The 12,218-nt window shown below is 54.0% G+C and overlaps 5 protein-coding genes across 5 annotated transcripts; 1 reads left to right on the forward strand and 4 right to left on the reverse strand.

Annotated features, from left to right (window-relative positions):
* Window positions 1–232: 232 nt before the first annotated feature.
* On the reverse strand, window positions 233–1,306 carry BDP81DRAFT_445832 (Alpha/Beta hydrolase protein; the record flags this gene model as incomplete). Its single annotated transcript, XM_060592001.1, has 2 exons — window positions 233–780; window positions 844–1,306. 2 exons carry the CDS (start codon window positions 1,304–1,306, stop codon window positions 233–235), a joined length of 1,011 nt encoding a protein of 336 aa, XP_060449420.1.
* A 1,853-nt stretch (window positions 1,307–3,159) lies between these two features.
* BDP81DRAFT_403045 (uncharacterized protein) lies at window positions 3,160–4,893 on the forward strand (the record flags this gene model as incomplete). Its single annotated transcript, XM_060588869.1, has 6 exons — window positions 3,160–3,310; window positions 3,370–3,502; window positions 3,535–4,038; window positions 4,092–4,143; window positions 4,204–4,667; window positions 4,744–4,893. Exons 1-6 carry the CDS (start codon window positions 3,177–3,179, stop codon window positions 4,891–4,893), a joined length of 1,437 nt encoding a protein of 478 aa, XP_060449421.1. The 5' UTR covers window positions 3,160–3,176.
* A 681-nt stretch (window positions 4,894–5,574) lies between these two features.
* BDP81DRAFT_123301 (uncharacterized protein) lies at window positions 5,575–7,450 on the reverse strand. Its single transcript, XM_060581629.1, has 2 exons — window positions 7,323–7,450; window positions 5,575–7,165 (listed from the first exon to the last, which is right to left on the reverse strand). Exons 1-2 carry the CDS (start codon window positions 7,344–7,346, stop codon window positions 5,702–5,704), a joined length of 1,488 nt encoding a protein of 495 aa, XP_060449422.1. The 5' UTR covers window positions 7,347–7,450; the 3' UTR covers window positions 5,575–5,701.
* A 104-nt stretch (window positions 7,451–7,554) lies between these two features.
* Window positions 7,555–8,823, reverse strand: BDP81DRAFT_457795 (uncharacterized protein; the record flags this gene model as incomplete). The annotated part of the gene is made up of 3 exons (XM_060593325.1): window positions 7,555–8,467; window positions 8,517–8,562; window positions 8,637–8,823. 3 exons carry the CDS (start codon window positions 8,821–8,823, stop codon window positions 7,555–7,557), a joined length of 1,146 nt encoding a protein of 381 aa, XP_060449423.1.
* A 310-nt stretch (window positions 8,824–9,133) lies between these two features.
* Window positions 9,134–11,563, reverse strand: BDP81DRAFT_417478 (DEAD/DEAH box helicase). The gene has a single exon (XM_060589623.1). The coding sequence runs from the start codon at window positions 11,554–11,556 to the stop codon at window positions 9,271–9,273; it is 2,286 nt and encodes a 761-aa protein (XP_060449424.1). The 5' UTR covers window positions 11,557–11,563; the 3' UTR covers window positions 9,134–9,270.
* Between the last annotated feature and the right edge of the window lie 655 nt (window positions 11,564–12,218).

The raw sequence follows: 12,218 nt of genomic DNA on the forward strand, positions 1-12,218 counted from the left end.
ATGGAAGAATTGCTATAAAACAGTCGAAACTCTCAGCTTTAGCGATAGCAGTATATATGCTATCTTTGTATTTACATTATGTCTCAACCCAATCGCTTGAGGTATGTACTGGAGGTATCCTGAATCTAATTTGCGTATGCTGGATCATGTTTTCATGTACTTGCGTGAATGCCTCCCTCCTCTTCGTCAAAATAACTCGCTTGAAAAGACTATACACCAACCGTCGCGATGCTTAAATAAGGCCTGCAACGGCCAGCAAGGCAAAGACCGAGGCGCCGAGTGATACCACATCCCACGTCAGAGCCCCGGCAGCGTTCTGAGATGTCGGAGTAGGAGAGGACGCAGATGCAGCATCAGCAGATGTCGGAGCCGCTGTGCTTGATCCTCCTCCAGCCGATGATGCTGCGGTCGGCGTCGCACTCGTTGATGATACCGCCGATGAGCTCGAGCTCGCTGGTGCTGACGAGGTCGACGTCGCACTGGTCTTCGAGGACGATGACGACGTCGTCGTGTCTGCCTTGCCAACCATCTCCTGCACCCACTTGCCTGCATCGCTGGAGTACACGTCAAAGTAGCTGAGGTGGTTCGCAGTGGTGTCTCCGCCGGCGCAAATCGGATCGGATTCGACGCAGTACGAGCGCATCACGCTGGAAAAGGCCCGCATGCCGGCAAGCTGATTCTCCGGCCGAGGGAAGAGCCCGTTGTCCGGAGCACCCGAGAGATAGTTGTACGGCTGGCTGGCCGTATGTCTTGTATCGCCAAAGATGAGAACAGCAGCGACTGAAGAAGGTCCAATGTTAGCAAGCCCCTCGCGGTCTCGAGTTCCGACACATGCAGACTTACGTTTGTTGCCGGGCGCCGTTGTGGCATCTAACCCAGCATTCGCCTTCTGCTGACAGCCCTGGAAGAACGTGCCTCCTCCACCACCCAAAACATCACCAACAACATGACCGCCCTGGGAATACCCGCTCACAACGAGCTTCGCGTCCGGACAGCGCTTGTTGTACGCCGTGATCTGCGCCGTGCCGTTCGCGGCGCCCTCTTCAATGGACTGGCAATAGGGCGCCTCGAGCGGGTTATAGAACTGAATGTCCTCGTAGTCGCAGCTGTCGAGCCCGTCGCAGATGGCGGTGACGAGCTTGCCCTGGCGTCCGGGGTAGGGCTCGTTATTCCCGCGCGCGAGAAAGATGTGTACGCTCTGGCAGTTTGCGTCGCCCGTGGCCTGACGCGGGTTGAGGACTGCGGTACCCGAGGTCAATGGCAGCGCGGAGAGGAGGGCGAGAGCCGCTGAGAAGGTTGAGACCATCGTGAGCTTGATCGATGGGCTTGCAGCGGTCCGTTTCGTTCTTGGTGAGAGAAGAGCGAAGAGAATCGAAAGTCAACAGGCGAGGTGTGAGCACGCGACATCGGCTACCCAGCTGGTTTAAGAAGTCCGTCTCACTCAATGGGCTCCTAACCCTTGCTGTTAAGGCTGGAGAAAAATGGGATACCCCCAAGCCGGCGAGCCGGTGGGTGGCATTCCGGAGGCCGTCCATTACGGGCAAATACGAGTCAACGATAAGCCCTGATCCACCGAGAGCCAGGGATCCCAGATGTCGCAGCCCCGGTCTATCTGCCATAGCAACGTCATGTTCTCCTCTGTCTCCTCCATGTTAGCGCTGTCAAACAAGGCCTGGCAGTTTCTGACAGGCGAGAGGAGCAGCTGAGAACACCTCCTGATCGCCCGGCAAGTGGGTATCGTCGGGCTCCGGCCGCGACGAAGTGACGAAAACAATGTTGAAGTTGTGATTTTTACTCTTTCAGAATCACAGAGAGTAGTTCATGAAATGACTCGCTGAAGTGGTTCTCTTTAGGTGATGGTTTGCAAGGAACAACCACGACCGAGGTCTGGCATTGGACGAGTTTCTTTAGTTAACGGCGACTAAAATAGACTGGCGGAAGTGTCGGATTGAGTGTGGCTGGTTTGTCTCGCGGTGAACATGGATCAACGAAGCTCGGAGCCCGCATCGAGGGCTACGGGAATCCCGACGCGGCACTTAAGCTCGTGGGCCGCCATCAATCGGCGAGCAGAAGTTGCCTCTTTGATCAAGGTTTGGCCAATGTTGAATCGCTGGTATCAATCGATGCTATGTTGACAGATGAGTGCGAATGAGATGCAGTCCAGGCCTCTTGACTGATATGAAATACTGCGATTGCTACATTCGTCAAGCCTCAGTATTGTCTCACAGTAAAGGTGTCACAAAAGAGCTATAGCAGTGGATATCTCAGGGGTAGAGATAAGGGGTAGACAGGGGTATGGGCATACAAAAGAGGCTCCCTCGAGGGCTTCCCTTTTCCCCTTTTCCATAGTTGATTAGACCACAGTTGAGATCCCGATTTCCATGAGCTACTCTATATGCTGATTCGTGACAAAAGGGATGCCGAGTGGGATGAGAACGTTGCAAATGAGTTGCTTCGTGTTGCTTCAGTTACGAAAGACACTTCTTCGCAGAAACAGTCCAACTTTGACCATTGCGACAGCGGCTTTGGCTTGGAGGTTCTAATAGCTGTTTTGCTGATGTTCACAGATCCCAAATGAATGTACTTGTACTTCACGATGCACTCGCTCTGAGACCCTCTTGTCAGACTCGCATCAGCTCCATTGCTGTGCCCACTGCCTAGACGTGAAATCAAGCGTTGCATTGCCTTGCATTGCCGGGACGTTGCACCGTCGATCCCGTTCTCACAAGGCAGAATGGCACTGACCAAAGTCTTGGCAACGGTGAGCTGAAATCGCATCATCAAAAACGATTGCAACAATTCATACATCGTTAAGGGAACCTTGAACTCAGTCCCAATGCCCCATTGCCCGCAATGCTTTGATTACATGGTCGCAAACAACATCTTGGCATTGAAGAGTTGTGGATGGTTTTCTCGGGATGCGATAAAGATTGGGTTTAGAGTGCCCGATATGCCATTGCGACATTCCTCATCCTCCATCTCGACCGCTTCAGGGGTACCCGCAAAGTTGCGCCATCATGCCATTCAAGCAGCATCGCACAAGACGAGAACGAGACGGTGGCGGCGCCACGACGATGACTTAAGGTGCGGTTCGTCCCGCGAATTCTAGTCTGAATTTGGTTTCTCGGACTTTGTCGCCATCTGTGAAAGGACAGGACAACCCGCCAGCCACCACGATGAAGTTCTTGGCTACGACAACCATCCTCGCATCCTGGGCGACTCTTGGCGTTCGCGCCGCCGTCCAGGAGAGGCAGACCACGAAACCTCTCGTCGACTCCGCCAGCTTCCAAGATCAGATCACCAAGGAGAAGTATGCTCTAGGCTCACTTTCCCTCTTCACAAAAGACTCTGTTGCTAACATGGACATAGCCTGCAAGCCAACTTGGTCCAACTGAGCGACATCGCAACAGCAAACGGCGGCAACCGCGCCTTCGGACTCCCGGGCTACGCCGCCTCGGTCGACTACATCTTCAACCGCATCTCCAGCGCCGCCGGCGCCAAAGTCTGGAAACAGGACTTCTCCGCCCCCTACAGCACCGAGCTCCGCGCAACCTCACCGTCAACGGCGAGAAGCTGACCATCTACGGTCTCTACGGGTCCCCGGACACGCCCGCCGAGGGCATCACCGCGCAGCTCGTCGCAGGACCCAATGGTACCGCTGCCTGCGAGCCTGCTTCGTACGCGGACCTCGACGTCGACGGCAAGATTGTGATTGTGACGGAGTCACTGTGTCCTGGGTACCGGGATGGGTTCCACGCTGGGGTGATGAAGCCTGCTGCTGCGGCGGGTGCTACTGCCGTGATTGTGATTAACGATTTTGCGCTCAATCTTACTGCTGGAAACCTTGGTCCGGCTGATGATGGGACGTATGTTCCTACTGGCTTCGTCAACCAGTACATTGGCGATCCGCTCAAGGCTCGGTTGGCGGCTGGGGAGGTGCTGACGGCTTTGTTCTGGGAGGCTGAGGTTATCGATAGCCGGGTCACGCAGAATGTGTTTGCTGAGACGGAGGGCGGTGACGGGAACAACGTGTTTGTCGTAAGGCGTGTCCCCTCTGGATAGTATCAGCCAGACTTCTGACAAGTTTCTAGCTCGGCGCCCATCTGGACAGTGTTGCATGGGGACCAGGTATCAACGACAACGGTAAGAGAACCCCCTTTCACGAAGCTTGTCGAAGAATTTCTAAATACTCACATTTATCAGGCTCCGGAACCTCCCTCCTTCTCGAGCTCTTCCTCGCCCTCACTAAGTACGCCACCAACAACAAAATCCGCTTCGCGTGGTGGGGCGCCGAAGAGAAGGGCCTCATCGGATCCCGCTACTACGTCAAAAACCTCGCCACGCAAGAGCGTGACAACATCCTGGCCTACCTCAACTTTGACATGGTCGCCAAGGGATACTACGGCGTCTTTGACGGCGATGGCGCGTCCTATGGCGTTCCCGCACCGCCTGGCTCCGATGTCATCCAGGAACTCTTCACCGCCGACTTTGTCGCCAAGGGCATCAATGTGACTGCCGCGAGATTCACGAACGGCAGTGACTATGCCTCCTGGCAGGTTTTGGGCAAGCCTATCGGTGGTCTTCACACGGGAACGGGGTCTGCGCAGGATCCCTGCTATCACCAGGAGTGCGACAACATCAACAACCCGGACCTGGACCAGCTCACAGTTAACGCAAAGGCAAGTTATTCGAGGTTATCTGCGAGATATATTGGAGTACTTGATTACTGACTCCCATGGATAGACTACTGCCCATGTTCTGTCTGCCTTGGCACTCGACGGAACCAACCTGATCAAGAAGCTAAGCGCTCGCGTGCTTCCCGCCCGCGCAGTTGCAGCCGACCGAGTCATCGCGACTGTAGAGGAATCTGAGGACGAACATCACCATTGTTAATTTGGTATGGTAGAGATAGTATGCCATAAAAATCCCAACACCCTTAATGAAGACGGTCAACCGAAAGCGAATCGGTGATGTTCTATTTTGATGCCTGTTCTCGAATATTCTACTACGGTCGACGTCCTCCCACGGTCTACGCCTCTTCGGTGGCGAGTCAGATTCCTGCCAACGAGATTACGAGGCTATTTGTATGTATTACAGAGGCCACTGAAGAATGAGAGACTGAGTTCTGGTGAATCTATCTACCCTTGGATTCCGCCGGCTCTTCGAGCCCCTCTCAGGGGGGGGGAGGTCGGCCCTATAAAAAGGGACTGCCGCCAACAAGCTTTAAGTTTCTTTCTGTAACAGCGTAGCAGGAATCGCAAAGAGGCTCCTATGAACGAACCCGATTTAGCGTGATTTCCGACTCGATTGATTTAGGGTTACGTACCGATGTCGATAGGCCCCGTGGGGTTCTGACTTTCCCTAGGAGAGTCGAGGGTTCGCGACTATCTAGGAGTCCAACGAAGAGGGCCACCTTTGCTCCTCGTCGAGATAGTATACAGCAGTGAATAGAATACCCCTGACGGCGGGAGACAACTTGAGACAAACTGAGGCTCGCTTATGATCCTAACACCTGCTGCCTCTCGATACGCTGCTTTCGAGATGTGTGTAGATGGCTAACCCACAGAGGAGGAAATGGCATCAACTGGTATCGTTGCGGGAATGTTTAGGCCCATCATCTGCCGTCTGCGGCTGTTATTATATACCATCTGAAAGACCTGATAACCCGCGTGATCGATCGCAGTTGGCCGTTGCAGATACATCAGGCAAATCGTCTGCCAGAAGCCAGTTTCCAGAAGCCGTCGACAAGTCCCCAGGAGCCTGCGCCGTCTTCCTCTTCTTCATCCATCCCCACCGCCTCCGTCTTCTTCATCTCCGCAACCGCAAGCTTGAGTCCATATCCGAGATCACTCTGCATCTTCCTATGCTCCCGCACCATCTCCTCCCTCATCCGCTCCTCAAGCTCATCCAGCTCCTTCCTTCGCGCTTCAATCTCGTCAAACTTGGCCTGGTACACATCCACCAGCACACCCCTCTTCCGCTCCGAAATCGCCAGTGCCATCTCCATCTCCTCCTTCAACAAGCCCAGCTTGACCAGACACTCATCCTGCCGCAGCAGCCTCGCGAGGCTCTCGGCATCGATTAGGTACACCTTTACGTCCGCGGCACAGAGCACCTGCCGATGAACGGCCTTGTGCCGAATATTTCTGATCGATTCGAAGAAGGTGTGCCAGCCAGTGTGCGGTAGGGGCACCTTTTCACCCTCGAATTGGCTGAACAACTCGTTGTTGAAGATCCATACCCATCTCTGGAGTTCGACACACTCGGGCGAGTCCCATTGTCCTGATTCTAGAATCTCGGGGTGCTCCTGCTTCGCGAACTCGAAGCAGGCCTCCTCCAGAAGCTCTTGGGTTCTTGTCATAAGAGCGTGCTGAGCTTCGTATGATAGGAAGGCGGTGCGGAGCCTGGGTAACTTTGTGGTCTTTTCAGGTGGCTGTTCTGCTGTTGCTGTTGCTGCAGCCGTGGGCTCGCCGACGACGGTGCTGCTGCTCGCCGTGGTGATGCTGTCCACCGCATCGCCCGTCTCCCCTATAGCCAGACTATCGTGAGACTCTGCACTTATCATGTTCTCCCCTTCCTCTGGTACTGTACCTGCAACAGCAGATTGCTGCCGGGCCATCTCATCCGCCTGCATCCCATCTGTAAGTGCCCTGAACTTCTCCTTCCAATTGATCTCCGGCTTCTCCGACGTAATCACTGTTGTAGCTCCTTGGGATAGTCGAGGAAACCGCTGCTCAGCCTTCCATCTGCTTTCGAAAATCCTCTTCTCAAGGAGCTGCTGGCAAGTGCTGAAGACGACTGGACGGGTGTATTGTGACATCAGAGCGTCGATCTCCAGGCATCTGCAAACGTGGATTCTGTGTTTGATGGCTCTTGGGTGACGGATCTCGGCGTGCTGATTGGAGAAGACAGGCTGCATAGTCAGGTAGACCTCTTCTTCCATCGTTGAAGCCATGCTGGAGAAATCTTCTTGTCGTATATAAGCAGGATGCTGTGTGTGCCTAGGCTGGTTTTGGAGGGCTAGAAGTTCGTTGAAGTGGATGGTGTGATGGAATGGAAGGGCTCCTGGGTCGCATCTCTCATTGAAAAAATTTCTGTTGACGGATACATCAGAAAAAGGGTTGATTGAAAGGGTTGATGGGGTTGGTAGGGCAGGCGGGAAAGACTAGATCCAAGATTAGTTATAACTTCACAAGAGAGGACCATAGGTAAGGCTGCGGACTGGATAGGATGCACAAAGGCGATCCCACGGCAACCTCAGGCCGACCCAGACGCAAACCCAGATACCACGCGTTTCCAGTGAAGGGGGATGAAGAACTTACAGAAGTCATAGACACCTGTTCCATCGCAGTGATTCCTACTTGGCCACAAGATGCGTAGACCAGGATTCTGGCTGAGCGTGGTAGATTACCATGGAAGGTTACGGAGAAAGGTCAAAGACCTATGCTTATCGCAATGTTAAGCCCATAACTTCGGATAGACAGTTCTTGAAATTGGATAAAGACTCGCTATTCGTAATAGCTTATTGGGCTCCCTTTTGACATCACAAGGGATTCATAGGAATGACGGGATGATGTCTCCGGCTTCCTTTGAGTCTGGCTTCTCCTTCTTCACTGGAACCCGCCGCTGAGGCCTCGCGTTCGCTCTCCGATTCTTCAGTCTAGTAAATAGATCATCGTCGTCGTCATCATCCTCTTCATCGTTCGTAGGTGGTGTGTTTGTAGCCGCTCTGGTGGATGAGATCGGTTTCGAAGCCGCTGTTCCCAAGGGCCCGCGAGCATTTGAAGACGCTTTCGTATCGGGCAGTCGTGTGCTGTTCGGCTGCATCGTTCGTTGCTGATGACTGGGTCGGCGGCTCTGGACCTTTGCAATGGTTTTCGATGGACAAGCCGGTCTTTTGTGGTCGATATTTCTCCTGGCCGGGCCTTCAACGGGTCCCCCAAGGTCATCACTCTCGTCTTCGGTCGTATCCTCATCCACCGGCGTACTCCTCTTCGCCGGCGCCGCTGGCCTCTTGTTCTGAGAAGACCTCACCACACCCCCAAACAACCCCGAAGCCGACGTCCTCATCCCCGAATCCGCTCTCGTCAGCGCCATCAATGGCACCTCCTTCTTCTTGGGACTGTGCATGAGCCCCTGCAGCGACGTGCCCCGCCACGGCACGTTTGTCTCATCCCCAGTGTCCTCGTCGTCCCTGCCGGCATCCCTCTTTGCGCGGCGCAGCGCCTCGCGCTGCTTCTTCTTACGGAGTAGCTCTTCCTGGCGTTTGCGCGCGAGCTCGGTGAGAGACCCGACGACGGGGCGTGAAATGGTCTTGATGGTTTCTGCGTTTTGGGTACGTGTTTGGGCTTTGAGGCGCTGATATTCTGCAGCGTGGAGGTGTGCTGTGAAGTGACCTGCGATTGTGACGAGTTCGTCCTCGACCATGCGGTATTTATCGTCATTTTCAAGACCTTCTATCATGAAGCTGTACGATTATTAGCGCTGCAAAAATGGGGTGAGAAAGAAATATTTACGTTTCTGGAAGAGGTTCTGGCGGTGGTGAAGTTGACGGGCTTCTGTCTATGAGAGTTCCAAGTTAGTGAGAGAGAGAGAGAGAGAGAGAGAGAGATGATGCGAGTAGACGCGCCTCATACCTCCAAGGAAACCGTTTGAGCGGGCCGGCTTATGATTCGAGTGATCCAACGGTGATGCAGCGACCGTCGTTGCTCGAGATGGAGCCCGATTTGGTGTTGTGGTTCTCCGAGGTGTCGACGCAGTCTGCTTCTTCGGGCTCGCTGTCCGTTCCAGTGCCTTTCGGTCCCAGGGGAGTTGTCGCGTCATGGTTGGGATGGTGTGTGAAAAATTCCGATGAGGCTGTAGACAGAAAATTTACATAGCCTGGAGTTTTCGAGCCGATGTTGTTGAAGTAAGTTGAGATTGAATGAAATACTGGCCACGGCTGCCTGTGATTTGCAAGCCAATGAGGTCGCTGTGGTTGATGAGGCCCGTCGCGCCTTCCACTGGCGGATGTGCACGAGCCCCGACAATTATGCAAAACCTGCATAACCATCTCCGAACGTGCGCTCCGCTTTTACATAAGAACAAGGTGCGTTATTACTGAGGTAATCACCATCAAACGAGCAAAAAGCGTTGCAGGAAAGACATTTTGATAGAAAAGAAAAGTACCCGATCCGGGATATGACTATTTTAAACGCTATGAGTATGCCCCATTTTCTCTATCATCCGTAACCCAGTCCAGACAAAATACACTCAACGACAATGAATCCTTCAACCCAGGTTGAATTCACTGGCCGCATTCATCACGGCCCTCATCTTCATCTTCATCTTCCTCTCCATCTCGCTCGGCTCAGCACCAGTATCGATGTCCTCCATCGCATTGCCGCCCGATGGCCTGCTGTCTCCTCTTCTCTTGCCAGCGTTCTTCTGCTTCATGACCGCCTTCTTGCTGTCGTGGCCGCCACGTCCAATACCCGACGGCGCCTCGCGCAGGCCGTACGCCTTTGCCATATGACCCAGGTGCACCTCGTTGATGTCAAAGTAGACACGCTCGTCCTTGATGTGAGTTGCGTACGCCCTGATGTGCGAGCGGAAGGCCTTGCGCGCCTCGTCCAGGAGTTTTGTTGCCGATTCGAGGAGAAGACGCTGCTCGAGGTGAAGCTGCAGGTTCTCTGCACGGTTGCTGAAGCCCCTGTCTGTCGCGGGCTGGGGCTTGGTGTCCGTCTCGACGGGGAAGTCCATGCCTGTTGTGAAGCCCTTGTGGAGGATGGTGTCGTAGAGCTCGGGCTTGGGAGGGGAAGCGTTCTTGGATTTGAGGAGGTCGATGTAGCCTTCTTCGCAGCCAGGCATGAGGAAGAGAATTGCCTTACCGGGCTTACCGGCACGCGCTGTACGACCGATACGATGGACGTGGTCGTCTGCGCTGAAGGCGGGGTCGTATTCGACTACGAGCTCGACGGAGGGCACATCGAGACCACGGGACGCAATATCGGTAGTAAGCAGGACTGTCGGGTCTTCACATTTGCTGTAAGACGCCAACGTAGCTGTACGGACCGGTTGAGGGAGGGAACCGTGCAATTTGTGAAGGACGATGTTTGTGTTCGCCGCTGATGTGATGTAAGCGGAAGGCGCGACGGTATTTGCGGTTGATGACGTTGCGTTGTCGGTTGTGTTTTCCTTCTTCGGCGGTTGGCGAAGAAGATCGAAATGATAGTCGACCGAATCGGCGCAGGAAAAGAAGACGATGGCCTTCATCACTGATCCCTTTCGTGAAAATGTTGACTTCAGCAGTGCTATGAGCGTAACCAGCCGCAACTTGGCCGGTACGATCAAGTAGTTTTGCTTCAGTTGTGCAGGCGCCTCGAACTTGATCTCCTCTCCCTCAACATGGTCCTCTCCGGATGTGGTAATGTGAACAGCATCCTCCAGACTGATCTCGCCAAGCTTCTGAACGTTCATCTTCATGGTGGCCGAGCAAAGAACTGTTACGCGACGTTGCGGGAGGTTGGCGAGCGAGACACCGTTGGCTGTTTTGTCTGCCAAGGGGTTCTCACGGATCCTGTTGACAATGGTGCGCAGTTCCGCCTCGAAACCCATTTCCATCAAGCGATCGCCTTCGTCAAGAACCAACCATCTCACGGTGCCGACATCGAGGGTCTTGGTGTGCTCGAGGTGATCGCTCAAACGACCAGGTGTTGCGATGAGGATATTGACACCTTTCCGCAGACGGCTCTTCTCGGAGTGCTTGCTCTCACCACCAATCACTGTTGTGCTGACCAGGTACGGCGGGAGAACCTTTGCAAGAACAAGCTCAATCTGTCTGCAAAGTTCACGGGTAGGCGCCATGACGATGGCGAACAAGCCCGAGTCTCTCTTGATCTGACCCTCCACCGACAGAATTCGCTGGATGATGGGCAGCAGATACGCCAAAGTCTTACCGGAACCAGTCTGTGCTTGTACAAAGGCATCGCTGTCATCATTGATGAGTTGAGGAAGGACCTTGGCTTGAATAGCCGTCGGTGCCTTGAGCTGAATCTTGCCGGACAGCGTCAATGCCAATCGTCTTGAGATACCGAGGGCGTGGAAGCTGGCAGCTTCATCGGAAAGTGGCGCGTTTGAAGGCTCGGCCACCTTCTCCTCAACCTTCTCAGCACCGGGCTCATCAAAGATGGTCTTTGGCGTGGGGTTGTAAGAGAAAAGTTTCGATGAGATTTGGCCGTCCCTCAGCTTGTTCGAGATGCTGCCGGGCAGCAGTTTTCCAGTCCGGTAGGCCGTCGCATGAGGATGTTCTGGCCGCGCTCGCTTTGCCGGGCGCTCAAAAGAGTCGTCATCATCGCCAGGGCGGTCTGTCCTCTGAGGCTTCTTGGATCCAGGCGTGTATCTTTGCGGTAGCGGGGCATCATCTTTGGCTGTTGATGAAGCATCTTTTTCAGTGTCTTTATTCGCAATCCGGTTGGCCTTGTTCCTGTCGCGCCAGCGACCACCCTGAATCTTGACATGAGGCTTGGCAGGGCCGCTGCCCATGTCAAAATTGAGAATCATGCCATCGTCCGCCATTTTGTCGATGAGATTTGCCGTTGGTCGCAAGACTGAGGCTCTGGGTTACTGAGACTCGGTGGAAATTTTCAAGCAAGCAAAAGTCTTATCGCTGTCGGCGTTTAGATAAGCCCCACTCGGTCCCTCATGCAAGGGTGCTCGGGCCACCGCTGGAATACCTTCCAGGTTGGTGAAGCTCCGTTTTTCATCAGCACGGGGACATCTTCTGTAAGCCAACAGGCGATGTCACAACAAGTACTCAGTGAAAGAGGGAATTTGGCAAAACGCAAGTCTCAGTCGGAGACCTCAATGGTTTCTCTCGAAAGTCGGTTTTAACAGTGAGAAGAAGAAGAAGAAGAAGAAGAAGAAGAAGAAGAAGGCAGGTTGGCAGGTTGGCAGGTCCCGGTTCCTTTGCCGAGGACGACTTCTCGGTGGTCGTGGAAAGTTGACAGCTGCTGAGGTACCTGTCTCACGAGATTCTGCCCTTATCCTGGATTTTGGCGTCACTTCATCGATGCTTTCCGAGCCCCCACTTCGCATCAATGCAGAGGTCCTTAGATCCTTTGCTTGTCTTCGGTGTCTGTATATTTTCCCCTGTAGTTTGGTGTAGCGATGGGCAGAAGTGCCGTCTTGAGGTATGAATTTGGAGCTTCGGCCTTGCACTTTCCGTCAGGAAACCGACC

The sequence above is a fragment of the Colletotrichum phormii genome, assembly GCF_030913505.1.
Source record: "Colletotrichum phormii strain CBS 102054 chromosome Unknown BDP81scaffold_3, whole genome shotgun sequence".
Classification (NCBI taxonomy): domain Eukaryota; kingdom Fungi; phylum Ascomycota; class Sordariomycetes; order Glomerellales; family Glomerellaceae; genus Colletotrichum; species Colletotrichum phormii.